The sequence below is a fragment of the Lepisosteus platostomus genome, chromosome 11 (genome assembly GCF_059453375.1).
Source record: "Lepisosteus platostomus isolate fLepPlt1 chromosome 11, fLepPlt1.hap1, whole genome shotgun sequence".
Lineage (NCBI taxonomy): Eukaryota > Metazoa > Chordata > Actinopteri > Semionotiformes > Lepisosteidae > Lepisosteus > Lepisosteus platostomus.
Genome location: NC_142621.1, coordinates 7,888,629 through 7,911,874, shown reverse-complemented (window position 1 = coordinate 7,911,874; position 23,246 = coordinate 7,888,629). Strand labels below are relative to the sequence as shown.

At 38.0% G+C, this 23,246-nt stretch overlaps 3 protein-coding genes across 4 annotated transcripts; all 3 read right to left on the bottom strand.

The window, feature by feature from the left end:
- Positions 1–243: 243 nt before the first annotated feature.
- prkab2 (protein kinase, AMP-activated, beta 2 non-catalytic subunit) lies at positions 244–9,880 on the bottom strand. Of its 2 annotated transcripts, XM_088598209.1 has the most exons (8): positions 9,745–9,880; positions 7,139–7,313; positions 5,240–5,406; positions 4,256–4,349; positions 4,058–4,172; positions 3,715–3,848; positions 1,751–1,819; positions 244–1,512 (listed from the first exon to the last, which is right to left on the bottom strand). In XM_088598209.1, the coding sequence occupies exons 2-8, from the start codon at positions 7,301–7,303 to the stop codon at positions 1,435–1,437; spliced, it is 822 nt and encodes a 273-aa protein (XP_088454335.1). In that variant the 5' UTR covers positions 7,304–7,313; positions 9,745–9,880; the 3' UTR covers positions 244–1,434. The 2 variants fall into 2 exon arrangements, with proteins under 2 accessions (XP_088454335.1, XP_088454336.1); XM_088598210.1 differs by lacking the exon at positions 9,745–9,880 and having other exon boundaries at positions 7,110–7,243.
- A 305-nt stretch (positions 9,881–10,185) lies between these two features.
- On the bottom strand, positions 10,186–21,869 carry LOC148651904 (toll-like receptor 2 type-2; the record flags this gene model as incomplete). The annotated part of the gene is made up of 2 exons (XM_088597595.1): positions 10,186–14,647; positions 21,842–21,869. Coding segments are annotated over 2 exons (2,271 nt in total), but the record flags the coding sequence as incomplete, so codon positions are not given.
- LOC148651905 (uncharacterized) lies at positions 15,932–20,808 on the bottom strand. Its single transcript, XM_088598195.1, has 7 exons — positions 20,701–20,808; positions 19,977–20,108; positions 19,247–19,312; positions 18,619–18,849; positions 18,226–18,330; positions 17,722–17,871; positions 15,932–16,288 (listed from the first exon to the last, which is right to left on the bottom strand). Exons 2-7 carry the CDS (start codon positions 20,073–20,075, stop codon positions 15,986–15,988), a joined length of 954 nt encoding a protein of 317 aa, XP_088454321.1. The 5' UTR covers positions 20,076–20,108; positions 20,701–20,808; the 3' UTR covers positions 15,932–15,985.
- Positions 21,870–23,246: the final 1,377 nt, after the last annotated feature.

The window sequence follows — 23,246 nt, the reverse complement described above, 5'->3', positions numbered from 1 at the left end:
CAGATACTGTACAGTATGTACATGTACATAGCTCTTTGAAACAATAGCTCTTTTCCTGCTGAAATGCAAAAGTACCATATATTTATAGAAATACAGTGAAGGGAGGAAACACATCTGAGACTAACTAAATGGAGTAGATTTTAAAAACCTTGATATGTTGTAAAATAATAACTACAAAACATTCTCTACAACACAGAAGTAAATGAAGGAGTTAACAAAACATTTAGGAAATTTGTTGCTGAATCATTAGTGAAACATCCCTTTTTATTTGCAAATAGATGCAACAGTTTAGCAGTTACATTACTTGAAATGAGGACAATACAAGGCAAAGTGAATTTTGTTTCTGCTTACAGTAAAACCAGGCACCACACATATCTTCTCCAGCTGTGCCCAACTTCTATTTGCAGACATTTTTGATTTAATATCCATTACATCAGATTTTATAGACAATTATATCACAGTGTTTACCTGGTAGTCACAAACATAATGCAAAAAAATGACACTGAAATATCTCAGCTGACATCTAGTGCAGTTTAACAATAAACACCATTAATAATTCATGATAAACAATATTAATGTAATACTATCCAGAAAATCACTCTGAAGAGAATAACTATTTTATTACAACCAAAAATATGTGGTTATATGTTTTCAGTCTCGAATGCTAGCATACCGGGACAGATATAATCTGTGAAATGGCAATCTCTGAATTGATTTTTTAACCATGCAAAACATAATCCTGAGGTTTTCCTAATCAGAGCTGCATTTTAGATTTTCAAATAAAAACAGCATGGTGTTATACATAAATATGTAATACATAAATACATTCGTATTTGTAAATATATAAAACAAGAAAAATCACTATCACTGCAACTAAATATAACTGAGACCAAGCAATATTCAAATAGCCAACAATACAGTACAGGATTTGTCTTCTGCATAGTTAAAAGCTTATTAATATTCCTACTCAGAGCATCAATAAATGCACAGGTAAAGTGCTGCAGCATTGTCACAAAGGCAATAGCTCATCTCTGCCATGGTCATTTGAGCTAATGATACTTGAAAGAGCTTAATTACAAAAAGAAAAACCATGCAAAACTTAGTTGTTTTTTTTCTGGAAATCAAAAGACAGAATAAATGTACCAAATTCAAGTTGAGGTGTGGATTTTTAACATTTTCAATAGATTAAGGTTTTGTGGACCAAAAGCCATTATGGAGTGGAGTACATTTACGGAAAATGTAATTATGTGCACACCATCAATGGCTATATATTTGTTTTAAATTTTCACGGGTCATACGGAATTAAGAGACAATAGAATCTCTTGGAAAATGGGCTTTGGCAGGCCTCCGGTCCGTTCTGTAAACTGTTTCAGTGCAATCTCAGCAAATGAGTGATAGTGAAAAACAGGAACATGCTAAACTCATTAAGAGCCTTCAGATGGGCTTGTAGAGTAAAGATGTTACATACTTCTTCTTGTACCTATGTGTAGCACTAAGCACCATCACTCCATCCTACAAGAAAGACAAAATGTTCAGAGACAGTAAACATTTTGACAGTATACCAACAATAGAAATAGAACTCCTCTTTTACTGTACATCTAGATTGATAATACTGTTATATTGAAAGAAACCCTACACCTGAAAAAGAATGGAAAATTCAATCATAGCTGCCTGTTACTGCTACTCACAAACTTCACAACACAGGGATTAAACATTTCCCAATATCTAACACTTCCCAGGTCAAACTCACCTTTATTGAAAGTGCATACAAGTGATTGAGCATCACATGGTTTGGTTCAGGCAGCAAGGCAGGATCACACTGAAAAATACAGAATTTACATTCAATGAAACAGCTTGCTAGGTGATAACTGCTGCATGTATATAGGCAAAGAAGAGTTTACATTATTTTCGTGCCTAATGTGATCTAAAAAATGTACTCTAATTTCTTTAGAAAAGGGCTAATTGCTTAAAGTGGCTTAAAGGAGTTTAGATTTATGTTTGCAAGCATGCCTACAAAATCTCAAGGTGAAAGATTACGATTATGAGGTGCAATTCATTTTCAGACAATACTTCATGTCATCTGTGCTGCAAACAGCACACCATTTCCCTGCCCAGGCCAGGTGTTTCTCCATATATTCAGTTTGGTTCTTTATTTCTGAAAAGCGGACATGAAATCATGTTGCGCTGTAGTGCGTAAAATGGAAAACAACACATACAGTACATCATGCCACAAAGGCAAACCAATGTAGGCAAAATGGAGTACACTGTATATTATTGAGTACCCTCATTCTATAGTGTAATACAAAGGAGGTGAGAGAGTATCAGAAAATATTCCCAGTGGTTGCTTTGCTTTTTACTTTAGCTGGTTAAGATACAGCACGTCATGTTCAGTACATTATGAGTTTTAGGACTCCTTCAGAAATGTACTTGGAAAATTACACGTAGAGCCCAGGAGACAGACACTGAAAACCAAATTTAAGTTCTAAAAATTTGGCAAAGATGTCTGGTCTATTCCCTGAAAACCATGCCCACACTTGAAAAACTTTTTTTGTTTGGCAACGTTACCCATTCACACACTGGCTAACAGTAGTGGCGTTTTTATTTGAACATAAAGCTCAGGTACTATTCAAATCACTGTGTTGATTCACTCTCAAGCCTAAACTCAATGAAAGTAAATGGAAAAAAAGAAAAAATAACCCTGAATTCTGATGGCACTAGCAAATGAAAAATTCCATATCACGAACTGACACCTTTGCTGTGTTTAGTCTTTAACTGCACTGACGACAGTAGATCAAACTAGGCATTACTCAAGTTCAATATAACTTGATCTTCAAGTTCCTAAATAAAAGTAGTTTGATTTTGCCTTAAGTAGCAAGTTTAAAGGTCAAATATAACACTGCAAAAAATAATTTGATCACATTTTCTACTATTGTTTTTTGCAAATGCTGGTTAAATGCCTGTGTACAGATATCTGTGCACTTGCAGTCGAAATGATGATCTAACCCTTCCCCTGCTCTGCTTGGTCCTGTGCCAGTGCTAGACAGCTTGTGAGATCAGGGTCTCTTGGCTCAGTTCCTGCTTGGTTTGAGTCACACTGAACTGTGAAGGCTTGGCTCCATTTGAGTGTGCCAGTGTGAAAAGACCCATTTGGGATTTGATAGAAAATGTGACAGCTCTGGGTCAGAGTTGCTCAACGTTTCTCACCCCATGTTACACCTCAGTAAACAGAAAAAATGTTGCAACCTACATCGCCCAACTCAAACACACACAAAGACATATCACCACCCCTAGCACAACATTCTAAACTGATATTTCAACATTTAATCTGAGTTTGCCTTGCAAGTGCACTGTCACCCTGCCCTGACAATATCTGATGACAGAAACATTACTCGGATGTTCTCCATTTTTGATTTTGTATGTATGCCAAACTGAAACTTAACGCACACCATAAATGACTTCCACGTGAGTGGTCTCAGAGCCTCGGTTTTGCATGTATAGACCGAACATCAAAGCGACACATCTGTTACTCCATATATCCAATACACATTTTTGTTTTGTTTTGTTTATGTTTCTCGTACATGACATTTCTAAAATGCTGCGGCACACCAGTTCAAGTCAGAAGACGCTCTGCTGAGCCACAGCCCACTGGCTGAGAAACACAGCTCCCGCTGACAGAATAAGAGCGCTCTGGCGGAGGGGGCAAGTGAGACTCACGGAGATGTTGGTGTCCTTGTTGAGGATGACCTGGAGGAGATGCGGAGGCAGAATGGGAGGAGCCTTGAAGCGCTCTTCAGGACGAAATGCGTACAACTCCTGGCCATAAGGGCCTGGAGGAGAGCTGGAGAGATCTGTGTAGAACATCCATATTCAGTTAGACCACATTTTCTATATAGGAATTCTTCTGCTGTTTGCCAAACTATGTTCCATTTGGTACAAAACATTCAGAAATAAATAATGGCGTAATAAGAACTGTACTTGCGCTTCTTATTTCATATTAATAGCTAGAATTAAAATATAATCTGATTACAGTAGAAATACATTGCAGGACCTTGCTTACCTGATGTATCTGAAGACTCTAGTGAATCTACCTTCAGGGCATCAAATACCTCAAAATCAGATTTCTTCACCTGGATCAAATTGTTAATGGTTCCCATCTGACTAGTGACCACCGGCTGAAATAAAAAAAAAAACTCACTGCTTAAAACAACGTAACAGTGAACGACATCACCAGTGAAAACTCAAATTGTGTTTTTACCTCAGAGGGATCATGGACCCACTGCCCATCTACATAGAACTTGTACTGGTGCTCCCCTTCTGGCAGATCAAGGATTGCTACAAAGTCATTATGGCTGGAAATAAAAAGGGAAGAAATCAGTGATCATCTCACTCACTTGACTGCATTGGCACGTCCCCAAATTATCCTCCTTTTTTCTAAAACTCTAGATTACAAATTGCTCGCGTAGCAATTTGTTGCCCTTGCAATTGCTCAATACACACCCACCCAAAACGGAAGCGGCTAATTGTCTGCATCTTGACATCTCGGCTCACAGATGCAAACCCTGGACCCACACAAGGAGGATAAAAAGGGAAGTACAGACAGGCTACTCCAGTCCCTTGACCCATCAAGTCATTCATTATTAGTCCACAGCAACACTGAGGAGAATGAGCACTGATTGGATGAGACCCAGGTCTCCTGACAGTGTGGCCACAAGCCTGCAAGCACCTGGGAAGTTTCAAGGGTTGCTGGTTCAACTGGAATGTCAGAGGACCCAGGCTACCTAATCCCAACTCTTCTCCCAGAGGTGCCCGAACCAATTGCACAGTTACTTGAGTGTCGCTGCCAGTGTGGGCGTTATTTAAGGAATGCCAGCTGGCTATCAAGATGAGTCAGGATCAGACTGTTGATATCTAGGACAAAGAGGTCATCCTTTCCTGATTATGCCGCGTGGAGACAATAAAATTTTACATTTTAAACAGTAGCCAATGCTGCCCTAACAATCTGGGTTAAACATCCCTCGCTATTCAATGCTTTTATCAGGTCTTTGTACCAGATCGACTGGTGCATCGGCTCAAGTTGTGCACTTGTTGGTCCAAGCAAGACTGATAGCCATTACTGAGTAATTTGTTAAGTTTTGTTTTAACAGATAAGACTGTATAACAGAGACGCCCATATTAGTCTCCCTTTATTATCATTCAGCCAGGTGTGACAATAACTCAGCTATGAAATTCAACAACTTACCTTTTGTTGAGCGGGATCTTGGTGCTCCAGTTATTAAAGGAGCCAGCGATGTACACTTCCTTTCCACCCCCTGCCCAGCGGATCACAGTGGGTCGTGCTTGTGATCCCAGCTTCATGTGCTCTTCGAGGTCAGGCGTGAAGTGCATAAACTCCTTTTCACCAGAAGGCTGAAATATTTAAATAAACTGAATAAATAAAACCGTGAGCTGCCATCCAAAGTACTCTAAGCAGAGATATTTCCATCCCACCTGTGGCACTGCGTGGTATAAGCAGACCTCAACCATGAACTCTTCATGTGTTTCACCGCTATACGTGCTATACAGGCACTACAACATTACTGGGCCCTGTTTGCCGAAAATCACAGTGTAAAAGGACTAAAAAAGGTTTATAAAGTGAATGGGGAATAGAACAATTAAAGAAGACAAACAGGGTATGTGTTACATAAAAGGTCACTGTGGTCAGTGAAATATATACAAAGCAGCCCAGTCATCACTCCAGCTGCATAAACGGTGATATTTTCAAAATATTTACGTTATGCAGGCAGTGAATATCTCTGACCAATTTACAACTCCTTAACAGCGCTACAGGCAGTATAATATCGTGTTAAAAATAGGTTACATTTTATGTAACAATGACTTTATACATTCATAACAAACTTAACACAAAACAGACAATAAATAAAGCATGCAAGGGCAAACATTTTTTGTTAAACATGTTTTCATTAATAATACATACAGCATATTTATCTGGCCCTTTTTAACACAAAGCATCCCAAAGCACTTATATAGGAGACCCACTTTATCTATTACCCAAGCGCAGTACCCAGCTTGGTGACATGTTGGAGACATCAAGTGCCAGCGGCCCCACTCCACATTAGGTCAGACACAGAAGCAAGAAATTACTTCAGCAATTGAATTAAGAAGTAAGTAGGCCAGATTGTGAAACCTCTGAGCAGAATTTGTGCCAGGATACAAGGGTAAGCACCACTACTTTTACAAATATTCCTATGGGATCATTAATGGCCAAGTAACTAAGAAGAGGTCCCAACATTGTATTCGATGGGATCTCCTCCACAAAGCAGTCCAACTGTCAACCATATTGAGGTACTGAATGTGAGATTCTAGTACAGAGGGAAATGTACCTCCTCCTGGTTCAAAACCACCACCCACAGAAGCAACCAGCTTACCCTCTGAGGTTTCCCACCACACTGCTGACTAGTGCTGGCTATGCTTAGCTTCTGAGGTTTGACAAGATCAGGCCACAGGGAGGTAACACCTAGGTCAACACCCTGGATGGTGCGCCTGTCCATCACAGGGCGGACACACAGACACCAACACATGCACACAAACACACACCAAAAGTCAATTAACCCACCGGTACAGTTTATAAACCAGAGGAAAACCACACAAACACAAGAAGAACATACAAACAATATGAACACAGATGGATCCCAAGCCTGGAATTGAACCCAGGACCTCTTGCTTTGTGGCAGCAAAACTAACCACTGCGCTACTGTGCTGCCCTTCAACCTCTACATGGTTACCAGAATACAGTATATAGGATAATAAAGTATTTAGTCATATTACCGAGGACAGAGATTAAATCATTGCTTGGCTGTTCAAGCATGCAGTGTTTTTTCATTTGGTTCAACAATGTTGAATGACTTTGTGATAACATGGATGAGACTGTAACATACAACTATCACTGCTTGGTCAGCTGTGGCTTTCATTCTGAATCTCCATGAACACTTGGATTTAAGTGGTTGATACACAGCAGTAATAAACAGCACAGCACAGCCTTGTCAACGGATGCTTTATTGAGCAAGTTCAATGCTGTGCAAAGAGACAGTCCAAGCAGAATGCATACTTACCACCATCAGCCCATGCTTGTGTTAAATACCTTTGACTCCAGAGTGTGAGTGTTGAAGATGTTGGGGTCGTCGGTGCTGTCCACCATGATTTTGCTTGGTTCCTGCTCTTTCTGGCTACTGGTAACCCCATCTGGACGGTGGGATTTTGCCCCATGGCGATCTCCCAAGACCCGGTCACTGGACGTATTCCCCATACTAGTTCACCTTTCCAACAACATTCAAAAAGTCTTAAGAAATCTTGCTACATGAAAATACAGACCTTATCCATCTTCCATTGTCCCACACAATACATCAATTTCATCAAGCAGAAGCAATTATAATAATAGTGCTCACACTTCTACTGTGCTTTTTCTGGACACTCCACTCAAAGCACTTGACAAGAAATGTGGACTCCCCTCCACCACCACCACCTGAATGATGTGAAGGCTGCCAAAGTGCACCAGTACGCTGACCACACACCAGCTCTCAGTGGGGAGGAGAGCATGATGAACCCAACTGATAGATGGGGATGATTAGGAGGCCATGATTGGCAAAGGCCAGGGGGAAATTTGGCCAGTACACCTGGGTAAATACTGCTACTCTTTTCAAGGGATTTGTAATGCCCATTGAGAGTCAGGACCTTGGTTTTTCATCTCATCTGCAGGACAATGCCTTTTTTACAGTATAGAGTCCCCATCACTGTACTGGGGCATTAGGACTCACATAGACCACAGGGTGAGTAACCCCTACTGGTTCCACTAATACCTCTTCCAGCAGCAACCTTAGCTTTCCCAAGAGGTCTCCAATCCAGGTACTGGCCAGACTAAACTGCTTAGCTTCAATGACAGTTGTAGGTTGCAGAGTGATACAGCTGCTGGCAGGTCCATGGAGACCTGATATTTTTGCCACTTTGTTTAAGATGTTAATCCTGACAGATCTGTATTTCAAAGTAGACCATCCTATTACATTAATACGGAGGATGGAAAAAATAATGGTAAAAACAAGAAACACATTACATTAACGATTTAACGAAGGTTTAATGAAAGCAGTGAGCAAACAGTTTGTGCTTATAAGAAGCTTATATTTAAAATTCCTAATCCTTATCATTAAGATGTCCAAGTCCCTTGTACGGCAGTGTGTATACATTTGTCAGAATTATGAATGCAGAAGCAGACCACATACTGTATCTGTGTCTCACGAGATATTTTTCTCATGAACATTAAAATATACAATAACAATGACAATCAAAAGACAATAGCATATTTCATTTCAAAATAATTGTTTTCACTAAAGAAACCAAAGGCATGTTTACAATGACGTCAGGTTCTTATTCTGAGAGAATCGGAGGCAGTATTGGGCTTGTTCTGATTTTGCTTAATTATAGCATCAGATGAATTTTCTAATCCAACAATAATGAGAGGAATAAAGAGAAAAAACCCACACAGCAGTCATGTAAGATGTACTCCTACAAATGAACGGAATATCTTGTTCCCCTTTAAAGCACAATATTAATCAGAAGAGACAATTAAGTCGTTCGAAAGATTTTCCTCTCATACCGCCCAAATGTAAAGGTGCCAAAGTCTATAACTGTTACAAAGTCTTTAACTTTGTAAAAGTTAAAAACACAACGGATTCTTTGTGCATGTAATACAGCTGTCTTTATGAACTACAACTACTAACAAAACAGGTAGCACACAATGACTCTTTACTTTGTAAAGACAGCTAAAAATACACACACGGTACTAGCTGACCTCTGCCTGTACACCAGGGTTGTTAATCCCGGTCCTGGCTTCTGTCTGCAATGCTTCATTCCCAATCAGCTCTCAGTGGTTCAAAAACAGGTCGTTATTTACAAAGTTGGGCAAAGTTAGTCATTTCTCTCAATTCAAGGGACGTGGAGATAAACGGCCTCCAAGACAGTCCTGTTGTAGACTGTATTATTGTGCATATCATTTCAGTGATGACCACTCAACTGTGAGAGGCAATTTGTGGAACCTCTAAGCACAGGTACGTAAAAATGACAAGAAATTGACACTACTACGAAACTGATCTTAGCTTACTATCGGCATGCATTAGAATACGAGCCCGTAATGTTTGTCATGATAATGATTTATTTAGGGTCAAATGATTGCTTAAATAAAAACACAAACAGCTAACATTGTTCAGAACACCAGATTATACGTCAGAAAAACAAAAGTGTAAGTGCGATTTTATTTCCGTGTTTATGGTGTGCTTCCAAAAACTGACTAAAACTGTAGCGCCTGCCTCTTGTAATGGTACACCTAAGCTCTTCACCCTGTTCCCAAAAATATAAACGTTTAGCAACAGCAGTTGTACCATCAAGTTAAATACCATTGTGGCGTTTTTAAAACGACCTTGTTGCCCAAGCAGGACAGCGGTAGTCTTATCAAACGATACAGTAACAGAAACAAAATGTGCATTTTTGAAAATAATTTCCAATAAGTTTGCTTCAACCACAACACTCGGAAGCTCCGACACCCAGTAAATGATCAATACAATTACTTTACCAGACACCGCTAAATAACAATATCTTAAATGCAAACACCATAAAGTTCTAAAACAGAAACTGGGGTGATCTTAGTTTCACATATACTGTTTGAGGCACAAAGAAGAAGCGCAGAATAACGCAAATTACCTGTTAACGGCGTTTAATGTTTATTGCTTCTGGAGCGCCACTGAACCGATCACCCTTCCTACCTTACAGATGTCAACAGCTCCCCCTGCCCCAACCTTGATGATATCGGCTTCTACGGGATCTGCGGAGGGTCAATCTGTAATCCTAAAACTGCATTTGCCAAACGCGAAGGCCTTCAGATTAAAATGAAAGTACTGAACTGTCGCTCTTGGCTTTTAAAAATGTAAACAAGTCAGATGTTATTTTTGTTTGTAAAAATCTGTCGTATTTTTAAATTAGTAATAAATAAGTATACTAGTTTATAATCTTACTTTATAAAGCATGCTAAAACAAGCAATAACTGAATAAAACGATTGACACCCAATACAGATTTTGCATTTTTGATAAAAATATTATCAGATTAATATGGAAATAAACAGGAGACAAAGGTGAGACTTTCTGAAAACATTATTGGCCCAATCATCACTTTAAGCTTTGATTACCATAATACACAAACCCACCAGTTTAAAATAATTGCATTCATGATGTTTACTTTCAATAGTACCTTTCATGATACATATTAACAAAGCGTTTTGGAACAAAACAATCACACCTTAAAGCATATACTCTGTACATTCAACAGAATTAAAACAGAGATAAAAATAACTTTGAAACAGGATTTGAAAGTGCTGACGTGCAAGATAAGACATGAGCTGGGCGATCATTTCACAGCCTTGGAGCAACAGAACAGACAGCAAGGTCTCAGGTGTTCAAAGCATTGTTTTTGGAGGAGGGTGTGAGCAATACGTAGCTGTGTTGGGAGTGAACAGTTCACTGATGTAGACAGAAGCTAAATCACTCAAGTGAGCAGCTGTATTTTTTTCACTCTGAATTCCGCAAGAGCCAATGCAAGAAAGCTAAAAAAAAATATAAGATGCTCGTGGATTTTAGTTTTAGTTAAAATCAGATTAGCTGAGATCTGAACATATCCTGTTGGCAGCAACACCAGCAAGCACTGAATATAATACAATAATCAAGCCTGGAAAAGATAGACATATGCATTAGCTTTTCTCCACAACTCCGTCTCTCTCTGCCACTGAGCAGAGAGTCAGCAATGTTAACAGGATGAAAAACAACTCTTTCACAACATTTTGAAGGTTAGAAGCAAGTAAAACATTAGGAGCAAGCACAGACTTGTGTTATAGTATGCTGCTAGGATTCCATTAATTCCAGGCTTTCTGAAAAGTATCATTTTGTGATAGTGACAAGAGAATACTGATTTAATTATCAGATTCAAGCTCTGGGTTGTCCTGGGAAAATAAAATATTAACTATACCCTCCTCTCTCAGAGACACTCCCATTTTCACTCTGACAACACCCTTTTCTTGAGCATGACATTACAGTATATGAGCAATACAATTCAAGGGTATAATGCATTTGAATTACTTTGAATTTCATAACTGCAAACTAAATCAAGCAGTAACATCACACATTTATATTGTGCATCATGCAAGCAACCATACTTGGCTTACCCATATAGTATTGAAAGGAGAATGTACAGTAATTATAATCTAAAATCTAAAATCAGATCAGAGGGAGATTTATATCTAGTATTTGATCCTGTGATATAATCCTTAATATTATGGATTTTAAAAAATGATTTTTTTCCCAAAAAGCTGTGATCTTTAAAATAAATGGGGTTGATTCCTATACCCAGTAGAACCTCGTGTCGTCTAATAAAAGAACACACTATCAAACATAATCTCTGACTGGTCTCCTCTGCTAAAATAGCTAATAATAGGCCTGAAATGATGAGTAATATGTGGCATGCTTCAGTTATAATATGCTTACACATACTGTATATAGCGCTTTTCTGGATAAGTAACTCAAAGCACTGTACTGTACATGTAGTGGGGACTCCCCTCCACCACCAATGTGTAGCCCCCACCTGGATGAGGAGAAGTCTGGATTTATTGAAAAATTAAAAATTGGCACTCTCAAAATATTGCCAATATAACAACAGAATGTGTGAAGTTATTAAGAAATGGTGGTAGAGGGTCAGTTAAAAGTATAATTCTATACTTGGAGTATAGAGAAAAGTGAAGCTGACACATAGCTCAATACCACTACTACTACTAATAATAATAATAATAATAATAATAATAATAATAATAATAATAATAGTAATAATACAAAGTGCGCCAGTACATCCCACACATTAGCTATCAGCGGGAAGGACATCAGACTGTTCAGAGATGGGGATTATTAGGAGGTCATGATTGGTAAAGGCCAGGGGGAAATTTGGCCAGGACACTGAGGGGAACACCCCCACTCTTTTCGAGAAATTCCCTGGGATTTTTAATGACCACAGAGAGTCAGGACCTCAGTTTAACAGAAGGACAGTGCCTTTTTACAGTCCAGTGTCAAAAAACGTTGGGTGTCCAGCCTGTTCTGCCTCAGCGTGTTATACAGCACGGGTGCGAGCTGTGGCCCCCAGACACAGTTCCCACTGCGACAGGAGCATCCGGGGGACTGTGAAGATGCTGGGTGAGTCAGGGGGAGGCTTAGACTTTCAGCAGGTAGTTAGCAGGTGGCAGCACACTGAACCAAACTTGAGTGAGAACGGCACTTGAAGCACGAAGGTTCTGGCAATATGGAAAAGTCATTAAACGACAGGAGAGTCACTTTCCTGGGTTTCCTTGAAGACTGGGTGCTTTGACCTCGAGATTCAGAACAGCCTTCAGTCGCTTCCAGAACATGGACTGGCGGGCTTCATCCGGAGGCCACTCCAGGTAAGTGCTCTTGTTCATCATTTTGCGCAGCTTGCAGAAACGGTCGGGAATGGAATTGGCCGGAATGGGCTCGAGCAGCAGGAGGATCAGAGAGTCCCTCCTCTCTTCAAACACCCGGTGCTGAGCCAGGAAGAACTCGTAGTGGCACCACTCGCTCTGCACAAAGTTCTTAGACAGCACAAAAACCGTCTTGTAACTTTTGGAGATGCAGTCAATGATATTGGCAATTATAGCCTTTCCAGGTGTGAAGTCACGTTCATGGATACAAATACGGTAGGGTGGATCGTCTGATTCCAGCTGTTTCAGAAGATTGTTCATAACCCATGTAGAGTCCTGTTCACTATAGGATAGAAAAGCATGATATTCTAAGTTTCTTTCCCCAAGGTCAATATCTGGAGCTTTTTTAGCCCTGATCCATATCCAGATAGTTTTTATGTACCATGGTCCATTATATCTTATGCAAATACAAATACACAAAGCCACAAGAACAGCTACACAGGCCACAACTACGCCTGCAAGCATGCCAGGATTACACTGCACAAAGGAAAGGTCCTGAAGGCAGATTTCTGAGCCTCTTAAAGACAGGGGAATCTCACATTTGTATCCTTCTGGCCAGTCCTCTATTCTGGTTAATGACCCAACAAAATACTCGCAGAGATTATTTATGTTACAATAACAATCAAAGGGGTTGTAACTAAGTTTTAACTCAGTGAGGTTTAAGGCTTTCAGAGTTGCAATGTCAACTGCATTTATTTTGTTTTTATCAACATGCAATATTGTCAGAGAAGTCAAGGGAGGTAGGTGGTCTATTGAAAGTATATTATTGCCAGAAAGGTAGAGTTGGGTTAAATACTGCATCTTTTCAAGATTGGCTATTATAGTGATGTTGTTGAGGCTCAGATCCAAGATTTCTATTGAATTTGGCAAGCACATAAATACATTACTGGAGAGGTGGTTACCCCTCAAGTTCAAAAATTTAATGGTTGGAGTCCAAGGGCATGGTTCTTTGGAACTGAAGTCTAATGTGTTAAAAGCTGCAGACACATTCACCAGCTGTTCCATATGAGAGGTCATTGCAGCAAGTTTCTTCAAGTCTCCAAAATTATTTCTGTCAACCACCAATGAACGCAAACCAGGTAATGGTCTATGACAATTTGGAAACAAGGTATATTCATGGAGCAAATTATAGGACACCTCTAAAAATTCCAGTGATTGCATAACATCAGCTATTGCGCACGGAATGTAAAAAACAGAAGCATTCACAATTGATACCTCGATAAGGGGTTTGAAAAACTCCACCATGAACTCCAGGGAAGTAAACCTGTAGAAGTTCGGATTATATATATGCCTAATAAATAACCTTCTTAAGTGTATATCCTGAAAATGTGTAATATCAACTTTCCAGTGTCCTATAGCATCAAAATGAATCAAATCAAAGGAGATCTCTTCAAGGTTTGCTTTGCCCACAGTGTTGAACAAAGATGTAACAAATTCATCGTTCATAGAAATATTCTGGAAAGCAATGGATCTCAATTCTGAATCATCAAATGTGGAAAATAAAGATACAAATGTCCCACCCCTAACCAGATCAGCATTCTTTAGTTGTAACGTCCTGGTTGCGTTTTTGATGTCTTGAAACATGTGCTGAAGCAGTTCCAAATCATGCCAAATATTCACCTCCAGAGTGAGTTTTTCCAGACCATATAGGATTTTCAAAGAGTGCTCATACTCATCGAGATCTCCAGTGATCAGGTGAAATTCCTTGAGATGGAGACTGCCCAATCCTTGAAAGATGTTCTTTCCTAAAGAGATGATTTGAGGATTACCAAGCTTCAAAACCTGGAGGTGTTTCAGAAGGCTAACCTGTGGTCCCAGCTGGATTTTATCACCAATGTTGTTGGAGATGTCCAGGTAGTTCAATGCAACCAGGTTTTTAAAGGGAAGGACAGAACCTTCAAGAAGATAGTTGTTGGAAATGTCCAAGTACTCAAGCTCTGGGTTGTCTTCAAAGGCCCTGTGATCTATAAAGCTAATTTGATTGAATTGCAGGTAGAGCTTCCTCAGTCCTTTGACTCCGGTGAAGTCCTGCTCCTCTATTTTCTCAATGTTGTTGTGAGACAGGTCCAGGGTAGCTGTGGTTGGAGGAATTAGGCAGGAAGTGTTTGGGTAGTTCTGGGCAGAACAGTTGACCACAAGACCTCCGTCCACTGTCATACAAAATGCACAAAGAATAAAATATAGTACAGAAACTATTTTGTTCTGCTTCCACAAGACGTGGTATATGGACATGTTTCCAATTTCCAATTTGTCTTTCTGTTCAGTGGCTTCTAGCTATGGAAAAAATGTACAGGGATGTTTAAGTACAAATGCTTTAGTACATTAGACAGACATTAGAGAATAATTAATTTTAATTTTAGCTCCCATTTAGTTATTAATTTGACTAAATATAAATTTGAAAGCAACTCAAGTTGTATTTATAAACAGAAACATAAAAATACAGATAACAAAGCAAATGAAAACCTTACTGAATTTTATCTGCAAATGACCATATATGAGCACTATGTTATAACCAGTGTATATTTTTAATCTGATTTTATACACCAAAAGAACTTAATACTGTTTTTCTTTCCACTTTTTATTGCATAAACAAGAAATGTTATAACAAACAAAAAAAAGAAACTGAATGTATAATTCTAACAACAGGAAATCACTTATTTCCTCCGATTCTCAAGATATTTGGAGTGTACAACTCCTATATTGTCTGTCAATAAAAATAATTTAAAAAATATATATTAAAAAAAATTACTTGAAACTGAAACATACCTACACCACCTGTTTTTTTTGTTTGCCTTTGGTTAACAGGTTATCTCCATTAATAACCACACAAATTTAGATGTTTCTTAACTTTTATTAAATGTATTATCATCTCCACGGCTCTGCCCTTATTAACTTACCTTGCATCTTCTGTTTTGGAGAAATGTGTCAGGGTGAAAATCAGCCGCTCTAAAAGACGGGAGTTTCTTTTAAAAAAATTGTAAAAAAACAAGTTCCACGATTGTAAATTAAAACTGTAAGATTCATTTGTATGAAGAGAGTAACGCTGGGGTGTTTTTCTCGCTCAAAATGCTCTTTCGATCTTTTCCTTTGCTTTTTTTGTTTTGTAAGGTACAGCTCAAGAACATTCTTTCTTTTCAGTGCTCTTGGTATAGTTTTGCAGAACATTTAGGCCTCCTTTCTTTACTCCACCTTTTACAGGTGGACAAATGTTGCTTTCATACAAAAGGGTGTGGCACTTGACAATGGCAAGTTATTGCCTGTAATGTGAGAACAATACATTATATACATTATTAAATCCCGGGTTTTTCCTCTGATTTTCTGATTAACTTATTCTGGAATTAATCAAGCACAATGAGACATTTTTAGGAAAAAAAATCATTTAAAAATATTTATTTATTTTAAAAGCCTCCTTATTATAGCTCCAAACTACACCTAGGTACACAGCAGCCTTTCTTTCCTGATGCCGATATATCCCTTGTCTTTGGAATTTCGTCTTTATCTTTCTTATCCTCAGAAGTGGGTTGCTCTGCAGTTTGGGTCTCCTCTTTTTTGCAGTTTGCAGCTTTCTTTTTCTTCTGCACTAGCGGATATTTGAATTTGAACACAACACCTCTCCCTCCACTAGAACATGAGAGTGTTTCATTGTCCTCATCGTCTGCTACGCTGGTTCTCCCAGCAGTGTTAGGGGAATCACTGACTTTCACCCCATTCATGTTCTGATACAGTATGTTGTGAATTGCCAAAAATGGAGAAAGAGAGACAAAAAGCACAGTTATATTAACCCTCTGTTCTATTGCTTGCAAAATGTATTCTAAAAGTGAAGAAAGAAAAATAAAAATATTAGTACCGTTTCTCAGGTGAAAGCAGAAGCTTGGATATTAGATAGGTGTAAGGTTTTAGAAATGTTTTCCGATCCTCTCGAATCAACTTTCAAGAGCTGCCCAGCAGCCATATCACCCTGCAACTAATAACTGGCAACCCACTGAAGCTAAGCAGGTGTGAGTCTGGCCAGTACCTAGATGGGAGACCTCCTGGGAAAGCTAAGTTTGCTGCTGGAAGAGGTGTTAGTGGGACCAGTAGGGGGTGCTCACCCTATTGTCTGTGTGGGACCTAATGTGCAGCTATAGTGATGTGGACACTATACAGTAAAAAGGTTCTATCCTTTGGAAGAGGCATAAAAACAAGAAGAGAGTCCAAAAAACTGCTATATAGGTGGAAGGAATTATTATTAACCTTCATTGCATCGTACCACAGTGTATGACACAACTGCATGCCTTATAGGCAAAAAAGCTACTAATTCTTTGATAACCATTAGACAGAAATGTGGGCTTGGTTTTCCCAGTCATAATTCAACTAATAAATGTGAGACTCCAGAGATTGTAAAAAGATTTTTTTTTTCCTTTTGAGACAATACTATTTCTAAGTTTTTATGGCTTTTGTATCTGAATGTATTGCCATAGGCCAGTTTTCTTGCATTTAAATGCAATGAAAATGTATCATTAGTTGCATCTTATTTTGAGTGCTCTGCTCCATTCTTGCTTGTTCATTCCTCTGAATAAAAGGAAGTTTGATGGTGAAATTGTGACAGAAAAAAAAGCTGTGCAGCCCCTTGATGAAACAATTCAACCAACCTGAACTGCGCTTCACTAAAATACTTCCTTGCATTCAGGCTTTACTGAGAATTGTTAAAGCAATCTTTTGGGTGGATCAGTTAGATACAATAGCAAATTATCTTATTAGGATAGCGAATAACTAAAGATACAATAAAATGCAAAACAACAACACAGGTATAACCTGCCATGTCATCAGTTTATTATATAAAACGTACTGTTAAATGGAAATCATGCTTGTGCAAGAAATATTTTTCATTAATTGAGATAATAATTGATTATTTGACAAACACAGTCACAGCAATTTGTTAATATAGCATTTAGGACAATCCACAGAATTAATTTGATCTTATCTGCAGTAACAACATTAACATGTCCCTTATGTTTTGTCTTCTATGAATGTATCTTATATTGTTTTAATAAAAAAGGTTACCTTGAGTGACACACATAATAAAGGCAATTAAATGCTGGATGGTTTTAAAACCAGAGGACATTTATATTCTTGTTATCTCAAATAAAAGCGTTAAAGGACCACTTACAGACTCTTTCTTCAAGCACAACTTCATGAAGCTCAATCTTTCATGCCAGCTGGTGGTGAATGTTTTGCTCTTTGTTTTTTCATTCTTTTCAGTACTATCCTCAGACTGGAGAGAGCTGGTACTTTCCTCGGCAGGGATCATATCATTCACCTGACATTATATTTGATTGAAAATGATTAATTACAGTCCGTTTAAAAAAAGATAGAGAACGGAGGAAACCGTTTAATGTGACTTTATTTATCACAAACATAGACATCATAAAAAATGCCTTCCTGGTATCATAACTATGAATCACCCTATTAGTAATAAATGCATAACCTTTTAGCAAGATCTGATCATCTTTGGTTTGCTATAGAAACACTGGACTTCCTGTCTTTCTTTCTGCTATAGTCAACATTAACATTTAAGAACGGGCCTTGTTAAAGAAGCTTTTTTAGAAATCATTCAATTCCAATCTGGTCAATCAGAGCAGAGCAGGGGAAATGTTTTTTTGGAAGTACTCACCCTGTCAGTCTCCAGTTGCTCAAGCATGGAGAGACATGTGATTGCTGTGGCACCATGCCCAGCACACATGAACGTGTAGGGAGGGCTCGCATCCTCAATCTGCTTCTGGAAACACATGGAAGATGACAGGGGGGCAACCTAGCCTTAGAACTTTAGATTCACTAACACTTGGATAATCTGAGGTTACAAAGCTTATTAATATTGATCACAAGTCTTCAGCTTGATGGATAGCTTGAAAACATTTCAATTCAATTAAGTTCTCTTTCGGCCATTGGCGCTTTGTATTCTCAGCTGCTGGGATAAAAACACGGATTGTGTATAAATTTATGGAGATTTGAATAAAGCCTTACATTATTTCGTGGATTTAGAAACCCATATGTGGAATTCACTAACCTTGAAAGCCCCAACGTCTTCTTCAAGGATCTTGAGCTTCAGAGCGAAACGCTCCTCGAGCTCTTTAAATTTTCGATTGCAATATTCTTCATTCATCACCTTCAGCTCTTCTCTAATGACCCCTTCCCTCGCTTTCCAAGACTGGCGATCACCCGCCTCACTGTCACTGCTGTGTTCTGAGAGTTCAATGTCTTTACTGGTCATGTGCAGACCTCTTCTTTTTGGCTTTACCTTAGAAAGGAGTTAAACACTGTTAGACAAAAGAAAGGCAAGATCAAACTGAAAACTGTAAGACTTTCACAGTTCCACTATTGAATCACAAATAGGAGCAAGATGGGTTCACTGATCATTCATAATGTTGCCCATATGTTACTTTTATGTAGTCCGTTCATTCAGTTCCTTTGAATTCAGATTCAAAGGAGGAGTACAGTATCTGTGATCAGTGATTGTCTCCTATTGTTTCTCTGCTGTACTTGTTAGAATGATACAGGCTTTAGAATACAATCCAGATTTCTTCTACAACTATTGCCATTTTTCTAAAGCTAGTGAAAAAAGTACGAATGTCACTGCTGCTTTCTTTATTTTAACTTCTTCTGCACAAAACATGAAAACCAAACAGTTATCTTACACTCTGTTTGCCCTTAGATGTCCCTGTACATTTCTCCTTACAGGTACACTCCTTTTCTTTCACAAGCTTGAAAAATACAATAGCATTAATAGCAAAATAATCTGAAAAATAAAAGTAAGGTCATTAAGTAAGCACAAAGTCAACGAATAATGTGACAGTGGTTTCTGTCTCCCATCCTGTTATCTCATGTTCAGAAATACGTGGTTCTATTAATTGTTTTTGTGTTCTGCATCGGAATTTCACATCCAACACAAGATTAAACATTCAAACATGTTTTAACACTCACCCACATTCATCCGAGGGTAGACAACCAGTGTTATTTCATACCGAAACAGTTTCCACTGCGTCCAATAACTGATATACTAAAGCATAGGACATATGTATCAATTGCTGTAGTGGACAGAGCAGTAGCAAAACTCAGTGACTGCATGTACACTGATTCAAGAGAGATGTGTAATTCCACATGAGGAGGGAAACTGCAGTCTACCATCAGTGTATTTCTCCATTTTTTTTTGTGGGCAACTACAATTACTAACCAGTAAGGGCAGTCAAGCATTGTATACTAATAATCCATCCATCTAGACATGAGTACATTTTGAATGAACTGTCCGTGATCCTAGCTGAGTATCTCTGCAAGGTTCAGGTGGCAATAGTCCCCTTCAAAACTATTCAAAACAAGTTTCACTCGAGATGGTAAACAACAAAAACAAGAAAAGGCAAGAAAACTTACAATACGCCGAACCACCGTATTTGCACCTGTATGCACTAATTTTTCCCAGTCGTCCGGGTTCTCGGCTGAACAATCCTTTATATCCTTAATAGTTTGCATTTTCTATGTTCCGCTATTGAAATATCTGGAAATCTGATGTATACACACATAAATTAGTGGATATTGCTTAAAATAAAACAGTTAATATGTAAAAATAATGTCAGTTTCTTATTTTCCTGGTTTGTGTGTTTGCGGATCGTTTGTGGTTTGCGGATCGTCCAGGTGATTACGAACTGTTGACGTCAAACGGTGATGTTTTTATAACTGTATTTAAAATATTATATCGTACAAGGATAGGATGATCGTTAACCCTCGTATACGTCTTATTACACATCGCAAGATGATAAATTACCACAACCACAGCTCAAACCCTTTGTAATGTAACGGTCGCTGAACTTCTCACAACTTCTTTAAACTGACAAGTGGGCAATAATTACGACAGTATATCGTGATAAAAGAATGAAGAATGTATCGAAATGTTTTGGAAAGAGGCAAATGTTGAATACATATAAAAACAAACTGTGGGACCCCTACATTAATTTTAAAACTTACTTGAACAGTTATAGTTATTATCATGCTAAATTCCGATCTCACCAACTTAAGCAGCAATAAATTCGAATAATTATTTGAACACATTTGAGCCTGAATCAAAAGAAATAGGAGTCTCACTTCCTGTTCAACTTACAAAAAAACAATCTCAAAATCCTGATGCTGGCCACACCTGTAACATCATCAAACGAAAGTGTACCACAGAGTGGCAAATGATGCCCCGTTTTTTAATTTATTTTTGAAACGGTTTCTACGATACAGTTGATGTCATAAGCACTACTAAACGATACAGCATTTGTGACGCAGACTGTTAAGATTGTTTATAAGTACCGCGCATAGCAGCCATTTGAGAAAGACGTGCTACACGGTTGCATCGCTTATTGTGTTTACGGGCACAGCGATCTACAGAAAATGATGACAGCTTTGATATCGAACAGCAAAGCTCTTACTATTTGGCGTCTTTGTTCTTGAAATTGGTTGAATATCCTTGCTCGGTCGTAATTCACAATGCGCATATTAAAACGTATATTTGTAATACAAATATACAACAAGTACAACAAGTAATTTACCTTTTGTGCAGGTTATGGGTTTTGGTACTAGTAGTAAGATTCTTCTGTCCATGTTTTTTAGTTCAGTGCTACAAACCTTCTTGCAAAGTGGAATAACTGTCTGGTATAACAGCCTTTCTGTGCAATGAAATGCTTGGATGAAAAACAAATTTATGAGACATCGGATAATAAAGTATTATCATATAAGTTTGTATCAATAGATTTTGGTTGAACAGCAACTAACTAATGGGATGGTGTATAATTTCGAGTAAGAATGACTTGTAGCTTTCTGAAGATGGTTAGGAATAAAGAGAGGCTGTTGACACTTTTCAACCACGTGTGTGCTGCAATTTAACGATGGATGAGTTTTTTTTATATATATAGTGATTTTGAATTCTAAGTAAAAACAGTGAGTTAATTATTATGTTATTATAACTGCCTTACCTTTTGTAATGGGCAACAAGCATTACCAGGAGGATAGCACCAGATAATATTAAGATACAGAATTTGTCATTACACCAGATCTCTGTTTCTTAAAATCTGTGTGCTGAGCCATGGGTTGGCACTTTCAAGTTAAAACAATTGTGGTATAAGCCATACATACAGTATACTTCTTCTGTCCCTTCCACAGACATGTCGTATGTTGTTATTACTACGATCAATGTATTTGTTTCTTCTCCAATATTTTGTTATTGCCAAAGTTGAGCCTCAGGCTGTTGCTTCATACACAGATGTTGCTTAATTTGCCAGGGGAAGGTCATACAAAAGTTTGAAGCCTGAGGGAAGGTTCTAGCTGGAGAAAGTCTTATTTTGGCTGGCTATGAAGAAAAGTACTTGCAATTTTTGGGTTATAAGAAACTGCACATTCAGTTACTGTAGCTCAGCTGCTAGAGGAATATGAATACAAAATACAAACATACAAAATTCACACATCCTATAACTTTGTGAAACTGTCTTTAATGTACACCTTTGCACCACAAACTGATCATAGCTCAGTAATTACACTTGATAGAAGTGGGTCCTACATTGCAGTTCTGTTTGGGCAGAAAAAAACTCATGTGTTGTTCAAAAGAAAATATGAATATATGAGGTTCTCAATACACTTAACAAAGATAATTTGATAAACATCTGAATGTTTTATCATCACAGGGCTTTTTTGGACTTCTTTTGAACAAATGCTTTTATTGTGGATAGCAAAAATTATCTTGACAAATCAGGAGAATTTTCTTCTGATATAAAATCAGTGAGATCTTGTGCACCTAAAGTCAAGAAAGCATTTCACCTATTGCCATCAAAGACATTGTGGTTACATATGTACAAGGGTCCTGTTCTGATCTACACAGTGATTCTATTTAACAGTTTCTAGCACACAGCCTGATGTCATTATGCAAGTGCGAAAAAAATATACATTTCTATGTTGACTTCCCATTTGATATTATTCAGAGTAAGAGAGTATTATTCATAGAGTAAGAGAACAAAGCAATTTGTGGTCACCTGATTTCACAACTGTTCTTCCAAGAATTTGTCTTTTTTTTCATTTTCATGATGAAACATAACCAAAACATCTGTAAAAGATTTACTCTGTTTTACACTTTTAATTTAAATTCAGAAGGTTTAATAGCTGATAGCAGTTTTCTCTAAAATATAGGCATCTATTATATTTTCTTCAATGTTTGAAAAAAAAAACTTAAGTAGTGCAAGAGTTTTCATCTGTTGAAAAATCGTGAAAAGTGAGACACATAAGATTTAAATTTAATAAACCCTTATGAAAGCAGGTTTTCCAATTTTCAAAAGATCAAACTTAACATATTTCAATGCTTTCGTAGAATTGTTAATATCTTCATGCATTGAGTTCAAAATTTCTAAATGTTTCCACATGCACTAACCTCAAGAGTGAGCTGCTCCAGACCAAGCAGTATTTTCAAAGAGTGAGGCTCAAAAGAGTGATCTCCAGTGATCAGATGGAATCCATTTAGATGATAAAGTCATTGGAATCTCTTCATTCCAAATAAGACAATTTGGGGATTGCCAATTTTCAGAACTTGTCAGTATTTCCGAAGGCGAAACTAAGATGCTAGCTGGTGTTCATCATTAGCATTTTTGGAAAAGGCAGAGAAAAATTTTACTGTAGGCA